Source organism: Magnolia sinica, chromosome 7 (genome assembly GCF_029962835.1).
Source record: "Magnolia sinica isolate HGM2019 chromosome 7, MsV1, whole genome shotgun sequence".
Lineage (NCBI taxonomy): Eukaryota > Viridiplantae > Streptophyta > Magnoliopsida > Magnoliales > Magnoliaceae > Magnolia > Magnolia sinica.
The window spans coordinates 87,850,463-87,869,155 of record NC_080579.1 but is presented as its reverse complement, the minus strand read 5'-3'; the positions used below and the strand labels follow the sequence as shown (position 1 = coordinate 87,869,155).

General features: G+C 44.9%; 1 protein-coding gene across 1 annotated transcript in view; it reads right to left on the bottom strand.

Annotated features, from left to right (window-relative positions):
- Positions 1–18,693, bottom strand: part of LOC131251626 (sodium/hydrogen exchanger 8-like) — a 177,469-nt gene that overhangs the window by 103,562 nt on the left and 55,214 nt on the right. Inside the window, exon 11 of the mRNA XM_058252463.1 lies at positions 3,798–3,853. Within this exon, the coding sequence (XP_058108446.1) occupies positions 3,798–3,853 (56 nt within the window). The remainder of the gene's footprint in view (positions 1–3,797; positions 3,854–18,693) is intronic.

The following is an 18,693-nucleotide window of genomic DNA, read 5'->3' as shown; positions in this document are numbered from 1 at the left end:
TAATTTCATTTTTTTAAAGAACTATTGGGAGAAATGATATCAAGTAGGTAAGTATATAAATTACATATTTAGAAAATTAAATATATGAATTTTGTAGTCAAATTCAAGTTACCTGGTTAAAAAATTAATCAGACAGTCCGATACAACTTCTCACCAAAGAGTGGACTATTACACCACCATAAACATGTTCCAATTTACAAATGAATGCATATTTGGAATGCTTAGAATATTCCGGATTTAATCCATATTTTTTTGGGAAAAAAAAAAATTTTGCGCCGTTATGGGCTGTTACACCCCCATATCGCCATTACGCCCCCGTATCCATATCGGTTTCGGAGGGCACCGTTACGCCAACCAATACCGATACGGGACACCTTGGATGCAGGGGCACACTTGGGGTGGGCGGCCTGTGTGAGGCGGGTGGCTCGTGTGAGGCGGTACCAATGTGATGTGAGGCCCACGAGGGGGCTCCAACCAAGGTCCTAACTCATGCGATGTGGGGCCTGGGCTATGAGATAAAGGGATTAATTCGTCATGCTTTATCAGTTTGAGCTTTTAGAGCAAGTGGTTAATTGTCCTGCATCACATGATCGGGTATCAAAATCTTCTACAAAAGCACAGTATCGAGCTATGTCCTCCGTTTATTCTGAAATCATTTGGCTTCGTGGACTTCTAGCTGATTTAGGCTTTGCTCAACCTCATCCTACACCTCTCCATGTTGATAATACCAGCACCGTTAAAATTACACAGAATCCAGTGTTTCATGAGCACACAAAACACATCGAAGTTGATTTTCACTTCATTCGTGATGAATATGAGCGTCAGGTCATCAACCTCCCTCATGTCTCCACCAACCTTCAAATCGTTGATATTTTCACGAAAGGACTGCCTCGACCACGCCATCAATTCCTCATGTCCAAATTGATGTTGTTTGATTCTCCGGCATCAATTTAAGGGGGGTGTCAATTAAGGTACCACACTCTCAAAACATGGATCCCATTCAATCATGTACTAGACTTAGGTTGTCTATTTTAGGAATATCATTATTCTCCTTCATTGTCCCATTCAATCATGTACTATAGTTAGGTTGTCTATTTTAGGAATAGAATTATTCTCCTTCATTATCCCTTAAATTAAGGATTGTAATCACCCAAAATTATGGGTCGATATATATCATGTATAGCATTCTATAATCTATTTAAGATGATGGAATCTCACAATGAGACCCACTTGGAATTAAATCAAAACTTGATTTCAAGATCTCAACATTTCATATTTTTGTAGAAATATCACCTGGGTGGATGAATAACCCATCTCAAAGTAGCCTTGCCAAACATGCCTACCTAATTTGTGTCTTCCAACATCCAGCAAGTCTCGTCAATAGCATTGAGTAGCTCCAAAGATACTTTTTTGGACAAGGCAAAGAGGAGAAGAAGAAATTCCACCTAGTGGGATGGAGCAAGATGTATATATCTCGTGAAGCCAGGAGAGTATATATCAAAGATTTGAAGACGATGAATCATGCCTTGCTTGGCAAATGGCATTGGAGATTTGGGCCAAAGGAGAACTATCTTTGGAAACATGTCATCATTAGCAAGTATGAGATGTAGGAAAGAGGATGGTTCACATCAAAGCCCATCTCTATATAGGGCCTTGAGCATTTAGAGGGTTGTTGTTGTAAGCTTTGGGGACTTTAGGAAAGGGATGGTTTTGGAGGTTGGCAACATGTCAAGAATAAAATTGGGAAGGTATTTGGTGTGTCAACTCCACTTTTACTCACAACTATCCAAGGTTTACAACTTAACATCTAGTCAACATGCAACACTGTCATGGTGCATCTTGTTGGACAGCGGCAGGGTGGTTTGGTCCCCAAGTTTCTGAAGAAAATTAGAGATGATGAGTTTGAGGAGTTCATTGCCTTACAGGAACCCATCAGGAACATGTGCTTCTCTCCTTCCATTGTTGATAAGTGGAGACAAAAGTCAGATGTGTTCAGCTGTTTTTCAGTGAAATCTTTTATCACTTCCTCAAGAGTCATTCCCTTTTGGACCCAGATATTTGTCTAGTCTGATTTGGCATTTTGCAGGCACTCCAAGAGCAGTAGCTTTTGGATGGCTTGTTGCAAGAGGAAGATCCTAACCATCAAAATTTTGAGGAAAACAAATGTAAGGATCACAAATGGTTGCATCATGTGTCTTCGAGATGAGGAAATTTTCGACCAACTCCTTTCACATTCCGGGTTTGCCTCCAGCTTTGGGCCCTTGTGTTGAAGACTTTTGGTTTGCCATAGGTGATGCCAAGTTAGTTGATGACCTTTTCTCTGCTTGGAATAGGAGGTGCATTGCAGGACGATACGTGCTCTTTGGAGGCTTTCCTTGCTGGAAGGTCCATTGTTGCTCGGAAGGAATGCAACAACCATACTTTCAAGAACAAGTCCAAGGATCAGGAAGTGGTTTTTCCAAAGGCCAAGGGTAGAGTCATTTCTTGGGCTGTGGGGTCCAATCCATTTGTGAGATGTAATAGAGATGACATTTTGAATATGTGGATTATTTTATTTTAGTCCTTGTATTTTGGGAGTCGGATGGTCTGTCACCATCCTCTCCTCCGGTTTTTTTCTCTCTTGTTTTGCTCTTTTTGCTTTAATATTGTTTCCCTTCAAAAAAAAAAAAGTGCACTGGATGCATACTACTTCTGTTGTGAACACATAAAACTGAAGGCATGGAACAAGATTCCTGTGGTCTGGCTGTTCATTTGAAGGTCCCACTGTGGATGAGCCACACCCAAAAATCTCACTAATCATGACATTCTTGTCAGTCTGATTGATCACTAGCAAATGGATAGTGAAGAAGGCAACAGTCCACATCCTAAGGGAAAAAGTCCACAATCAGACAGCAAAGCCTGTCCCATTTGGGTAATTTTTTATCTGGTTTGGATGAATGGCCCACATCATCAGAAGGTTGAGTGGCTTCTGATTTATGTGGGAGAAGATAATAGGTTTCAATCTGCACAGTGCACCAGACAGGTACACTTTTCCATACGTCAAAGAATATTCATTAAATATTGGCTTCCATGAATATTTAAGATTCACACATCAGAAAACATTCTTATTTGGATATTTGTCATCAAAAAACTAAATATTATTTTATAAAGGACACTACCTAATATTATATAAATCTATCATGAAGTACATGATCTTGTATTGAATTTGCATTAGTGCAATGTACTTTTCCTGTAAATAATCAATATTGTTGCAATAAAAGTGTTTCAAACTAGAGCATTAAGAATAGTATATTTCACTTGGAGCAGTAGACAGTGCATCCAAAACTGGCACAAGCAAAATATTTTTGGATAACCTGCGATACGGATATATTTTGCCTTTCACCCAGTATTCGTATTGCTAACCTGCGATACAGAAAATATTGGCTGATAATATTGATATTATCGAAGGTATTTTGAACACTGACCCAATGATCCAACCTGCATTATCAATAATGTTCTAGAGGAACCATTCTTCATACGAACACTGACAACAGTGTAGAAGTTTTAGCAGCTACAAGAGCAGATAATAAATGTTGGCTTCATGATGAATCAACGAATTTTGTACTCTAGTCAAGAAAAAAATGTTACGACATACCACCATTTTACAAGTCATGAAATATACTTTCTTGATTTGTATCAAACACAATCTCATTTGAATCAAGTCTTTGATATCAACTTGATTTGCACAATAGGTCAAAATGTGTGGTAAAAAAATTCATTATATTGTAGAAAATGGGATATAAGCTACTGGAAAATACCATTCTTTTCAAAATGATGATCATTGTCCAAAATGCCTTCAGCTATAACAACTCCACTGTCAAAGCATGAGAACATTAAAAAACTATTAAAAGCATGTTTCATGATGTTAATAAGACCAAGGTAAATAAAATATCAAGGAAATTCTTACCATCCAAAAGAAAGAACCATAGAAAAAACAACCAAAATCATGTTAGATACATTAAGAGCAATAGCCAGAGGGTACTGGCCCTGGGATAATGAGATCAATGAAAAGTGGGGAAGCTAATTTCAGAACTTGTTAAATGACAATCACTCTGACATCATAGGGATAGAAGGAATCATATACTCAAATGATGTCGAAGTCCATACATACTTTCTTAGGATTAGAATATCATAAGTGAACGAAGCTTTGAGACAGATGAAAACAAGAAAGGTCCTCAGACTAGATGGTAAACCAATAGGTGTTTGAAAGTGTATGGGAGTTATTGGATTATTTTGGTATATAAAGTTATTCAATAAGATTGTAAGATAAAAATAAAAATTAAAAATGGTAGACAAATGGAGAAAATGTACCGTGGTACCTATTTATAAGAATGAAGGAGACATACAGAGTTGCACTATCGTGGGATTGAACTTATGAGCCAAACTATGAAACTTCGGGAAAGAATGATTGAAAAACATTAAGGCATGAAATGAATGTATCAGAAAATCAGTTTGGTTGCATGCTAGGGAGGTCTACCATTAAAGCTATTTTCCAACATAAAATTTGATGGAAAAATATAGGGAGACTAGGAAGGATCTCTGTTGGGGATTTGTGCTGCGGAATCACATAGATATGGATCCAGGATAGCAATCCAAGAGCACCAAGCAAACACAAGAGAACACAAAGATTTAACATGGAAAACCCTTTTGGGAAAAAATCATGGCACAAAGCGACAGAATTCCACTATGAAAATAGAAATTACAAAGAGAAAAGATTTACCCAATTTGAACAACCTCGAATCTCACCCTTGCTACACCCTTTAGAAACCTTAAAACCCTTTTAGGAACCCTTAAAATCCCTTTAGAAAACCGTAGCGTTACTTAGAAAGACCCTATGGACCCCTATTTATAGTTTAGGAAACTCCACTTACGCACCTCTTTGAAACCGCCTCAAATTTATGCAATTCGTGCAGAATCCGCGCATCATCTGCGTAACCTTCGACTGGTCGAGCCTAGGCTTCGACTAGTCGAGCCTGTCCCTCGACTAGTCGAAGGACCCGAAAATCTCAAATACATCATCGTTGGACTTCGAATCGAACAGGCTTCAACTAATCAAGCCAGTCCCTCGACTGGTCGAGCAGTGCGGTGAACCAAGATTGAAGACATCTGTTTTACAACAATCTCCACATGGTCTTTATTGACTTCAAGAAAGCTTATGTTACAGTACCTAATGAGTTAATCAAGTGGGTGTCTAGAAAGGAGTTTCAATAGGAGATATTGACATGATTAAAGGTGATTAAGGATATGTATGAGGGAGCAATAACAAATGTGAGGACTACCAGTGGAGAGAAGGAGTTCCTGATTAGTGTTGACATTAAGCTCGTATCTTTCTGCATTGGTGGTGGACGAATTAACGACGCATTTGCAAGAAGAGAACCCAAAGTGTTTGTTGTTTACAGACGACATAGTTTTGATTGACAAGATTGTAAAACCCGTAACCTCGCAAGACCTTCCGTACACTTCTACTTCGACAACGGCATGTTCCCGGTGGACTAGATCGACAAGTTTTGATCGTTACCTTATTTTTGTACTGCGATACCCCGATACTTGTACCCTAGCGACAGCGCGGGCACTACGATTCTAACGTCATGCGGCACGTCCCATTACGATTCCTATATTAGAAGTTGCAATTATGGCACAATCTGAGGTGGGTCGCGTAATGCACGCGGGCCCCACTTGCACAAATCCCAAGGTTGCCCAATCAATTAACCCATCAATCAAGTCATCCATCATAAGATGGGACAATCACTACATGATAAATGAATATCTAGCCCATATGAGGCAATGCACTATAAGATACAAATGGGTTCTACCCCAAAATCCATCATTAGTCCTCTCCCCATGCCTTAAAAATTAATCATGGCCCACGTCCACCTCATCCTACACATGCATCCAATGCATGTCTTGTTTTGTGCCACATCATTTCAAACAACTAATTGAACTACTCCACCTCATCATACATAATACATCACCTACAAGGCTACAACCCACAATCCTTATCCATCCACTAGCCAATGTATGCCTGGATTTCTTCCACCTTGGCCAATGCATGCTTAACACCATCCACCTCATTCAACCACTACCTATAACATACACCACCTTCCACCTCATTTTTAGCACCAATGACACCCCATAAACTTGTCACATCATCTTGTTACCTCAATCTCCAATTCCCTATATAAGAGTAGGAGCTCTCTTGCACTCATACTTTTGCTACACTTAGAAATTTCTGAAATTTTAAGAGAAGAGATTAGAGAGATTAGGGAGAGATTAAGAGAGAAAGAGAGAAAAGAAAGAAAGATTAGGAAGAGATTAAGAAAGAGGGAGCTTGTGAGGGGATTAGGAAGGATCAAGAGAGATTAAGAGAGAGAAGAGAAAAGAGTGATTAAAGAAGGTTTGCGGAGAGGAGCTTGGTGGACCGTCCAATCGCCGATCCGAGCTAATTCAACCGTCCATCCTTCGAAGTGAGTGCATGGGAGGGTCAAAACCCTCCCTTTTTTTATGATTTTTCCATTTTGGTGGGCCCACAAGGGTGGGACCCACCTTGATTATGTATAAATTGTACGGTGGACCCCATAGTAGCGGGGGCCCACCCTGATGGCCGGATCCTTCCCTTGCCATTTTTTTCATTTGTTTCTCTTTTCCTTATTTCTCCTAAGATTATGATGTTGTAGGGCCCATAAGTGGGTCATGTTGTTGGAGAGCTTGCCCCGCACGCTATCACAGCATGAACCATCTAGTATGGCCCACCGTGATATTTACTTTCAATCCAACAATGTTGGTAGGTTTATGTAGATTCGAATGGTGGGAAGTGCATCAAAATCAATTTGATCCAAAGCCCCATCGCCCACCATGAGTTTGCCAACTTGATCGATGGTTTGGATTTCTCACATGTGCCCCACATATAAATAAAACGGATAAAAAATAATATATATATATATATATGAAACGACCCACCCAAGGACACAATATTGTCCGCTTTGCCCAGAGGGCTCACGGCTTTGTTCTCAGGGTTGCCCCCAAAACGCGTTGTATCCTTAAGGTACGAACCCCACATATAACCACCACAACTTCCTACGACTCTTCTCATGTGGGACAAGTTCAACCCCCACTGCGTACAAAGTAGCCTGCCAGCACAGTAGCCTGCCAACCACTGGTAGCTCACCCAGGCCCTTAGGCCCGCCCACATCAGCGTCCGCCCACGTGTGCCCGCCCACATGTGCAACAGTGACGAGGCGTCACAATATCCCCCACCGAAGGCAGAGCTGTCCTCGGCTCTAATACCATATGAAACGACCCACCCAAGGACACAATATTGTCCGCTTTGCCCAGAGGGCTCACGGCTTTGTTCTCGGGGTTGCCCCCAAAACGCGTTGTATCCTTAAGGTGCGAACCCCACATATAACCACCACAACTTCCTACGACTCTTCCGATGTGGGACAAGTTCAACCCCCACCGCGTACACAGTAGCCTGCCAGCACAGTAGCTTGTTAACCACTGGTAGCTCGCCCAGGCCCTTAGGACCCGCCCACATGTGCAAAAGTGACGAGGCGTCACAATATATATATATATATAAAGGGGTTCAACAGTTGCCGATGGTGTGCAAATAGCGTCCCTGGACTCTGCTACTCCCAACGCCTGGCTAACCAGGAAAGCAAATGGGGTGGCTCGACTCGTGAGCCCCTCCATAATGTATATGTTCCATCCATGTCGTCCATCCATTTTAGCATGTTAATTTGGTCGTTGAGCCCCAAAATGAGGCTAATTCAATCATCACGTGGACCACACCAGAAGGGATGGTGGGCTGGAGCACTCCATGTCAAAACCATTCAGACGTGGAGGGGGTGCCACACTCGTGGGCCCCATTTTGATTTATATATTAGATCCAAACCGTCCACATTTTCTATAGATCATTTTAGATTATGGGCAAAAAAAGGAGACAGATTTGAGCCCCGAGTGGACTGCATTGAGGGAAACAAAATCCCATTGTTGAAACTTTCTTAGGCCCACTATGATATGTGCGTCCCGGAAACTGTCTACTATTGATCTCCTTGGGTCCTTGTGTTGATATGTGGACTAGTTGAGGATCAGCATGTTTGCATTGCATCTCTAGCATATGACATTCAGCCGCATAGGCCTTGCATTGCATAGCCTTAGTATGGCTAACATCATTTATGAACTTGCCAGTTTAGTCTTCCATCATTTCCGCTTACTCTAACATTTGTATGATTGGCACATGCATTGCGCATACACGCAAACACTCTCTAAGCTTCGTAGTAAGCTTACGCACGTTCATTACGTGCAGATTATGCTAGACCGTAGCAGCATTGAGGCAGGAGCATGTGCCCGATCTTTTGGAGTTTTGTTATATCATGTATTTTTCTTTCAACATTGTACTCGAAGATTATATTAGTGGATTTGTGGTGATGATGTTTTGTGACTTAGGTACATTTGTGGTTATGCTCCTTTACCAAAAAAACCCTGAAAATCCTCCTTGTAGGTGTAAACAAAGATAAAACAATGAAGGCTTTGAGGAAAAAATGATTCTCCTTTGCTTTTCTGTGTATTTGAGACAACCCTGAAGGGTTGAATATATAGAGCTTTACAACGACTATACAAGGTAAAATGATAAATACAAAATCATCTACTTATACATCGTCTATCTATAGAATCGACTATACAAGGCATGTGGCCTGTCTAACATCCCCCTTCAAACTAATACTGGTCATCGACAAGTAATAGTTTGCTAACTAGAAATGAGTGTCGTGCAAAAGTGAGAGACTTCGTGAGAATGTCTGCAATCTGATCATGGGATGCGACATGTGGTAGCGAAATGAGCCGAGACCGAAACTTCTCGCGGATGAAGTGACAGTCAGCTTCAATATGCTTTGTCCGTTCATGGAAAACCGGATTAGAGGCAATCTGAATGGCACTCAGATTATCTACATGGAGTGGAGTAGGATCTTATAGATGAACGCCCAAGTCAGAAAGAAGTCCACGTAACCAGATAATCTCACTACAAGCAGTTGACATTGCTCTACACTCGGCTTCCATGCTTGATTTGGAAACAGTGGCCTGCTTCTTACACTTTCAAGAGATGAGAGAAGTGCCGAGAAAAACACAGTAGCCAGTGATAGATCTGCGTGTGAGAGTACAACCGGCCCAGTTAGCATCTGAATAAGCACGAAGGTCCAGAGGGGCCGTGGAGGAGAAGAACAGAGGTCGATCTAGAGTTCCACATAGGTACCATAAGATGCGCAATACTATAGTAATATGAAGAGTCCGATGAGCAGAAACAAATTGGCTGACAACTTGGACCGCGTAGGCAATATCAGGGCGAGTCATTGTTAAGCAAACTAGACTCCCAACCAAACGGTGGTATAATGTGGGATCCGCAAGGAGTTCACCATCGTCACGGCCATATTGAACATTAAGTTCCAAGGGACTCTGAACTGTCTTATGATCTGTTAAGGAGGCCAAGGCGAGAAGATCCTTGGTATATTTATGCTAGCTGACCAGGATTCCATGTTTAGAATGAGAAAATTCAAGTCCAATAAAGTATGTCAAATGTCCCAGGTCCTTCATCTTAAAGGATGACTTCAGAACTTCCTTTAATGCCGAGATACCAGTATCATCGCTATCAGTCAGAAGTAGGTCATCAACATATACGAGAACAATGACGATTCCATGCTCAGTGGTGCGCAAGAATAAGGATGGATCATGACGACTTTGAGTAAAGCCAGCTCCTGTAACAACATCATGAAATCGTTGTAACCATGCCCGAGGGGCCTATTTCTCACGTGATCATCACCATCAACGTTACACGATGATCGTCAATGTTAGTTGTTGGTCCATACGTCACATGGGACATTTTCATGGTATTAGAGCAATGTATTATGTGAATGGATGGTGGAGCTTCCATTCATCAACCAGCCCACGGAATTTGGCATAGTACTCATGAAGATTATCACCTTGTCGCTAATGCAGGGGCATTTTCACACCGGGCTTGAGTGGGTTTCCTGTGGGATATAAGGGCACACTCGAGGTGGGTTGTGAGGCGGGTGGCTCTGTGAGGCGGGCCCCATTCGTGTGAAGTGGGTGGCTCGTGTGAAGCGGAACCCATGTGAAGTGGGGCCCACGATGGGGGTTCGGCCAAGGTCCTAACCCATGTGATGTGGGGCCTGGGCTATGAGATAAAGGGATTAATTTGTCATGCTCTATCAGCTCGAACTTTCAGAGCAAGTGGTTAGTTGTCTTACATCAAAGTGGTATCAGAGCGGGAGGTCTCGTGTTCGAGACTCCTCACCAGGGTTAATTAATGCAAGGGCATTTTCACACCTTGCTTGAGTAGGGTTGCTTGTGGGATGCAAGGGCAAACTTGGGGTGGGAGGCCCGTGTGAGGCAGGCCCCATCCGTGTGAAGCGGGTGGCTTATGTGAAGCGGAACCCATGTGAAGTGGGGCCCATGAGGGACGTTCAGCCGAGGTCCTAACCCATGCGATCCGGGCTTGGGCTACGAGATAAAGGGGTTAATTCGCCATGCTCTATCAATTCGAGCTTTTAGAGCAAGTGGTTAGTTGTTCTGCATCAGTCGCATTGTCTAGATCTCTCTAAAGTTATCATATAACCATTGAATATTTTTCTCACTAGAATAGAACTCCTTAGCACTATCACCCTTCATGATGTTTTGATACATTTGATACTCCATGCTATGGAAAAGCTAACTCATTACTTGGCAGTTATCCTTCTTCCATTGAGAGAATGTGTCAGAATCCTCTATGGGCCCATCGAAAAGGCTAGCAAAGAGAGGCAAGAAACCTAACGACACCACAAAGAGGATCATCAATTCACCAGCAAATCACCTCTTACGCCATCAACAGCAGCTGCAAAATTTTAACAAAGGCAGCAACACAATAGTGCTTGTTGATGTCAAAATCTGGATCACCCTCTGCCGAGCCCTGAGTGCTCGGAGCAAACCCTGGTCCTACGCAAAGCAACAAGCAAAGGAGACCCTAGCTCAAGCAGGGGACCCTCCGATGCCTAAGTCAGGCTAAGGAAACCAGGTCTAAGTAGTGAAGAGTAGAGTGAGGGTGCGAGATCTTGCGTACCTCTTGTAAAAACGACCTGTATTTTTACCCGAGAGTCGCAGTGAACGTGTTTGATAATCACGGCACGGTCATAGATACCGAGGCGTTTCGGCCGATGCCACATGGATTTTGAAAGGTGAAGAGACGTCGGCGCATTTAATGCGAACTGCGCACAGGTCAGAGCGACGCTTGGTTGTGCGTATTGTGAGTCGCCACGTGTACTGTTGGGCTCAGATCCGAGCCGGTTCAGCTTCGGAGACAGCTGCATCATGATTACATGTAACGTCCCGGAAAAATCCGTACAAAGACCCGAGTACCCCCTCAGGCAGAAATCACTAAGGACCGAACCCTTTAGAAATTAGACAAAAATTATTAAGTGTTAAACTAGATTACCTGTGAAATTAGCACTAATCACTTTAAATACGATCTGTAAGACTCAAAACGAGTAGAACCGTTAACGCTATATCACGTAAAAACTTAAGATCAATCTCAAAACCCAGTTGCTCTCGGGAGCGCGTTGAAACTCCATATCGGACCTAGGCCACGTGTCGAAAGTCCGATGACCGTGAAACTATACGGTTATGACTGCCTTACTGGGCTTAACTACCACCTTGGAAATCAAATCCAGATAGTGTCCAGAAGTGCACAACTTGAGCCCGGAGCGAAGTGTGTGAGAAACGAGAATATCTTTAGGATATGAACTGAAACTTAAGTGAATTGAGTCGTTTGCTTGCAGGCCAATTTTAAGGTTTCAGACCGTCAGATTCCGACCCAATTACACCCTCGGATCAGGGAAAATTTCCAACACATGTCAGTATACTTGTGGCCCTGATCGAGTACCGGTGACCATTGAACTGAAACTGATCCGCCACGGTCGATCTGTAAATCCGATCGGACCGAAAACTTAACCCGACCTAGATCCAACGTTAGGAAGCTTAAGTCCGGCCGCATGCAGTAATGGTTTATGACTAAGTTGATTGTTGTCACATGTGCTTAGATACGATGTTTTCCATATATTATATATAGATATAAACTATGTTGAGAATAATGCGTTCTATGTGTTTGTTAAAATGTCTGAACGACTATGGAAATATGATTTGTGCTTGCCATGCTTGTAAATTGAGAATATATGATCGTTGTATGAGTGGCAGCTCCTTTATGAAAGGATTTGCCCTAATGTCTGTTGGAACTAGTATATTACACGTATGTGTAATATGTAGTCTAAGTGTTTGACAAAATGCCTGTATGAGTAATTGGTTGATGCTTTGTAATTACGAGGGTTGTTGAGATAGCATTCTCAACTACCTTAGCTATATGTATACTTTTCTTCATATAGCTTTAATTTCAAGTGCATGTTTTGTGTAGCAAATGTATATGTAGAATATCATGTTTTATGTGTTGAATAATATGCTCAAATGATATGTACGTTGGAATTGGTTGTTAAATGCCGTATGACTATCATGTATGCTTACTTCTTGCATTTGACTGTGATTGGGACTACGACGTAGTCCAGGCAATCGGTAACAATTCCTGTTTGAGTGGTCGAGCTAGTCTCACCACATTTGAGGCGTTCGGTGAATCCGAGTCGTACGATGATTATGGACAGTGGTTAGCGCTCCATGTCGATTAATTCAGCGTACGCTCGTACAAACCGAACTTATCAAGTAACCCGATTTGCCAACTTTGTGTTTAAAATGTATGGACACTACTGCTTGAACCTAAGGTACCCCTTTCCAATGTAAAGACCCGTCTCAACCATGGTACCACGATCCGCTAAGACTCATGAGCCGGGCATGGTGGTATGGGACACCGTGGTCGAGCTGTCGGCCTACGCTGGGGCGACGAGCCTCCCCGTAGTGACCAGTGAGCAACCCAAACTCGTGAGCCGAATACGGTGGTATGGGACACTGTATTCAAGCTATCGGCCTACACTGGCGCAGCCTGGCTGTGGTCCCCAGTCGGGTTGGTGACGAGCCTTCGAAAATAGACTGCCAGTTGGTAGGGCGTTGGTGGTAGTGACCTGAACTTGCCTATCGTATGTGATTAACTAGGATTGACGACCCTAGATGGATCAATGTTGGGTCAATGATATAAAAGAAGGTACCTTAGCTTCCCAACCCTGCTGTATGAATAAACCTAAGTAAGAACTTGGTTAACACGATCATAACATTGCATTGCACGGGGCTTTGATGAGGAAGTAGCATGTGTCTGGAGTGGTGCATGCCGCGACCGTGAGATGAAGTTCGCAGAGGGAGTGCAGGCGAGGGCATGCATCATATCATACCATCTTTGCATTAACAAGAGTATTTAGGGCTTGATTATTGTATTGCTTTATTATTACTGCTTGATTGAATTGATAACATGTCAACCTTTGCCTTATAGCTCTACTAAGTTGATCACTCACTCCCACGTTCTGGGACTGTGTTTTAAAACACCAACTAGACCCTGTTGGAGTTGCAGATGATGTTAAGGCTTGCGAGATGGAGCCTACATTCTACGACAACAAGGAGTTCTCCTACATGCAACTCTCTGGCGGGTCTATGTAGACCTGGAGTTGTGAATCGGGGCTACAGGGATATGAATAGATGACATTACACTTTATCATTTTTTGTATCTTTTGGAGTTACACTTGTATTTATTTAACCTGGTGACGCTCATACTCTGAAGACTTACAATCACTTATATGCCCTATATATTTATCATAGTCTTCCGCTTGCGTAATTTAACTGTCTTTGGAGTATGATATGCTGATTTGGTATAATCCCCTTTCATGTCTAATGCACTAATATGGACAACATTCAATCATCATTATTTATGTTGCATAAGTGATGCGTTGGAACTCAGGAGCTGAGCTTCTGCTCAACCCCCGATTTTCAGGGCGTTACATTACAGGCAGCAGGCTCGGGCTATAAATATCCCGAGGCTCTTTTCATTTTCACTCCCTTGCATTCGAACTCCTTAGCCTTCCCCTTCCCTGTAGTCCTCTGTTCGAGATCTTCTGCTGCCGGAAAAGAGCTTCACTAGTTGGAAAGAGGAATTTCTTAGTCGGAAAAGGGATTTTAGTGGTCGGAAGAGGGAATTCTGCTCGAAAAAGCTCGCCGGAAAGGAAAATCTCCGCCAGAGTAAATCGCCTTAACCGCTGTGAGTTCACCACCATCTAGCTTTTTCCTTCACAATGTCAAGTAATTCTGATGAAGTCCGTGAGGTCCAGAACGGGTCGGAGCCCGAGAGTACAAGCTTCGAACGGAGGGACTCAAAGGGTACTCTCGAGGCCGTCCCCCCTATATCCACCACCCAAGAAGAGCACCAGGGCTAAATCCAAGGGTCGAGCGAAGGGAACGAAAAATGTACCCCGGGATCCTGCTAGAAGGTCATTGGCTGGACCATCAGGAGGCCGACCCGAGGCTAGAGTCCCAGGCGGTTCAGTATTGGTTGAGTCGCAGATGGCTCAACTCCGCGCCAAGTTCCAAATCCCAGACTCGGTGCAGATCAGGGCCCCCTCTGCCCTCGAAGGACCTGGAGCTCCTACTAATGGAGAGGTAGCAGTCTTCGTCTGCAGTCTTCAATGTGGACTTCAGTTTTCGCTCCATCCTTTCTTGCATGCGCTACTGGCTCAACTGAGGCTCGCCCCGGGTCAACTCGTCCCCAATGCATGGCGGATCCTGGCGTCGACTTTCATCGTCTGGCACAGGCTGAGGAGCCAGGAGCTGACACTAGAGGAGTTCTTGGCAATGTACCAGCCGAAGCATGACAAGGCCGAGCCCTACTGGTACTATTTCTCGACTAGGAACCAGTACACTCCGGGCCTTGTCACCAAACTTCCCTCTTCTAACAAAGATTGGAAGGGGAAGTGGTTCTGGGCCTTGGGAGAGTGGGAGGCTCCAACGTCCGAACTCGAGCTCCTCCGGATCTGAGTACCCACTAAGTTCACCCTTCCAGGTAGATTTGCGTAGGCTCGAGCTTCTTCTTTTTCTTTACTAGCTTTTTATTCTAACTCCTGCTCCTTGTCTTGTTTGTAGATTATCCGAGGGGCTCGCCCAAACTGTCCTCTCCCCTCCGAGCTCAGATAGCTAAGGTTCGACTGCAGAAAGAGGAGGACCGCATTTGGCACAGCCTGATCACCCCGAACAACCTTGCATCGTCCGGTTTCTACAGAGTTACTCCTTTCCCCGCAGCCTTAAATAATCTTCGTGACCTTTTCTTTTTGCTTATTCTCTTGTCCCGAGCAGGTAAAACTGACCCCTATTTGTTGGTCAGGTATGGCCGAGGCAGCGGAGTCGAAGAGGAAGAGGGGGGTAGCAGCCCGCCCCTCATTCAACGCTATCCTGGCCGCAGCGCCAGAGGCCAGGGTTAAGATAACGGCCTGGAAGAAGAAGGCTCCAGCAGTCGAGCCCATTGAGACCGAGCTGTCGGTTGCCGAGGTAGCTACAGTGCAAGCACCAGCACCAGCGCCGGTACCAGCACTAGCACCAGAGCCGGCACTATCTGCGGCCTCCGAGGCCTTCCTTTCCCCACCTCCAGGGATTCGAAGGGAGGCAGTGAGAGAATCCGCAGTGCCGGGTTTCTCTCACGACTCGGTTGCCGACGTCAAGAACCCAAACCTAGTGTTCACCCCAGAGGAGGTGAACAACATTCTGACCCACAGGATCGATGCCTTGATTAGCGGTCCCTCTGTGCCCGAGGCCAAGGCTCAGGCCTCATTTGCCAACGGGGTTGGTCGCGCTCCGAGCCCAGTCCCTTCTGCGAGACGGGAGCTTATGACCGGCCATCAGATGTCGCTACTGAACAGCTAGGCGTCCAAGCACCCGCCAGAGGCGTCAGTGGTCAGAACGATGACCTGACTGCCCGAGTCAGTCATAAACGACTTCGCATCGTGTTGCTATACGATAAGCTTTTCGCCTCTGCTTTTTCGCCTCGGGTTGTTTTTCTTGTAGTTTTCTTTCTTCTGTTGATCTGACCTCCCAAGCCTTTGTGTTTTCTTAGGTGCTACCGTCCCTCGTCCAGATCCGAGAGAGACTAAGGTCAATGACTCGGCTGGAGAAGGAGAAGGCCGAGCTGGAGGAGAGCTTGAAGGCATCGACTGAAGAAGTAGAGAAGCTGAAGTTCCGGCTCGGAGAGGGCCAGCTGAGAGAGGTGGGGCTTCAAGGGGAGGTCAACGAGCTACAAGCTCAGGCGGACAATGCTCGATTAGTCACCGAGCTCGAAGCTGTTAGGCGCGAGGCTGCCGAGGGTCTCACCAAGCAGCGCTCCAAGCTCGAGGCATTGGCTGCTGAGAGTCTTGCTAGGCAACGGTCCGAGCTCAAGGCTCTGGCCACTTCTCAGGCTCCAGCGGCTGTGGAGTTCAAATCCTCCAAGGAGAGAAATGACGAGCTGGAGAAGATCTACAACTTCGCCTACAACGCCGGCTACAAGGTGTGCTTGGACCGGGTCCAAGGTGCTTATCCTGAGCTGGACTTAGATGTCCTGGCGATAGATGCTGAGGATTCTCCAGAGGCAGAGGCGGAGGTACCAGTAACTGCCGAGGCCGAGAAAGCCCCCAAAGCCGAGCCCCCGATTGACCCTACTTCAAGCTGATCTCTCCAACTTTCCCTTATCCTTTTTTGTAATGGCAAACTGTAATCGAACATGTTAATCAATGAAAAAACTCATTTTTTTGCCTCAGCTTGTGAATATTTCCCTCTTTCATGTGATTGTTTGTTGAACATCGAATAACGAGCCGACCCCTTCTTTAAGGGGTTGATTCATCGAAGGGTTTTATCTGTACTCATGAGAGATGACCCTTCATAACATACTTGGTTTTGCAGATCATTGTCGAATGATAAGCTAACCTCTTCTTTAAAGGATCGGTTCGTCGAAGGATTTCATCTCTGAACCTAAGAGATGACCCTTCATAGTTGCACCACATAGTAGACCAAGTAAAAAAGAAGAGCAGGCGATCTTTTATTAAGAGTCGAAATAGCCAGTAGATCCGATCCATACAAGATACAAAGTTTTCCCCTAGGGATAGTAGATCTTTAGATGCTCGGCATTCCAAGTGTGAGGTAATGGATGCCCTTCCAAGTCCTCTAGACGGTATGACCCTGCCATACTCGAGCTGACCACCCAATAGGGTCCCTCCCAGTTCATCCCAAGAGACCCTGCTCCAGGCTCCGCAGTATTCTGGATGACGCAGCGAAGGACCAGATATCCTCGTCGAAATCGCCTCATTCTAACTCTGGAGTTATTGAATCGAGCCACTTGTTGATGCCGAGCCATGATTCGGAGCTTGACGGTATCTCGCATTCTTCAAGTAGATCTAAGTTAGTTGCAATCTGATCGGCATTCTGCTCTTCCTGATAGTTCCTCACTTGCGCAGTGGGGAGTCATATCTCAACTGGAACGATAGCCTCCAAGCCGTAGGACAATGAAAATGGGGTTTCCCCCGTGGATGACTGAGCTGTGGTCCTATAGACCCAGAGAACGAACGGGAGCTCGTTAGCCCAGTTGCCCTTAGCTTTCTCTAGCTTCGTCTTAAGATGATGCTTGATGACCTTGTTCACAGCCTCCACCCGCCCATTAGACTGCGGATGGAGAGGCGATGAGTACGTGTTGGCGATGCCAAGCCCCCGGCACATGCCTAAGAACCTGTCATTATCGAACTGTCTCCCGTTGTCAAACACAATGGTGCGTGGGATTCTGAACCAGCAGATGTTCTTCCAGACGAAATTTGTCACCTTCTGCTCAGTAATTTTTGCCACTGGCTCGGCCTCAGCCCACTTGGTGAAGTGGTCGACTGCCATGATCACGAACTTGGTCTGCCCCTTTCCAGGAGGCAGAGGCCCCGATGATGTCGATCCCCCACTGCGCGAACGGCCATGGCCCTCTCATAGGGGTCAATTCTTCTGTGCGTTGCCTCGGCACAGCAGCAAATCTCTGACACTTATCACACCTCTGGACAAAGCTTTTAGAATCTTCTCAGATCATTGGCCAGAAGTACCCTTGACGAAGTATCTTCTGAGCCAAGGCTCACCCTCCGGAATGGTTTCCACAAATACCTTCATGGACTTCTTAGATCACATAATCCGCTTCGTCGGGTCGGAGACATCTGAGGTATGGCTGAGAGTACCCTTTCTTATACAGCGCGTCGTCCAGAATCACGTACCTTGCTGCCCTAACCTTCAGACGCCAAGCCTCCAACCTGTCTTGGGGAACTTCGCCGGTGGTGAGGTACTTGATGATCAGATCCATCCAGCTCGGAGTGACTTGCACTAGATTGACCATTTCCTGGTCGGCTCGATTAGCTTGGTCGATGCTCGAGCTATCTAGAAATTCCACGGGCACAATCCTTGGGATCTTCCCCTCAGTGGCTGAAGCCAGCTTCGTGAGGGCGTCGGCCCAAGAGTTTTCGGCCCTCGGGATCTGGTTGATGACGCAGTCTTTAAACTTTCCTGTCAGCTTCCGAGCCTCGGCTAGGTAAGCTATCATCCTTGCTTCCTTGGCCTCGTACTCTGTTGATATGTGGTTCACGACGAGTTGAGAATCGCACCATACGTTGAGGAGTTGAACTCCTAGACTAGCAGCTAGTTTGA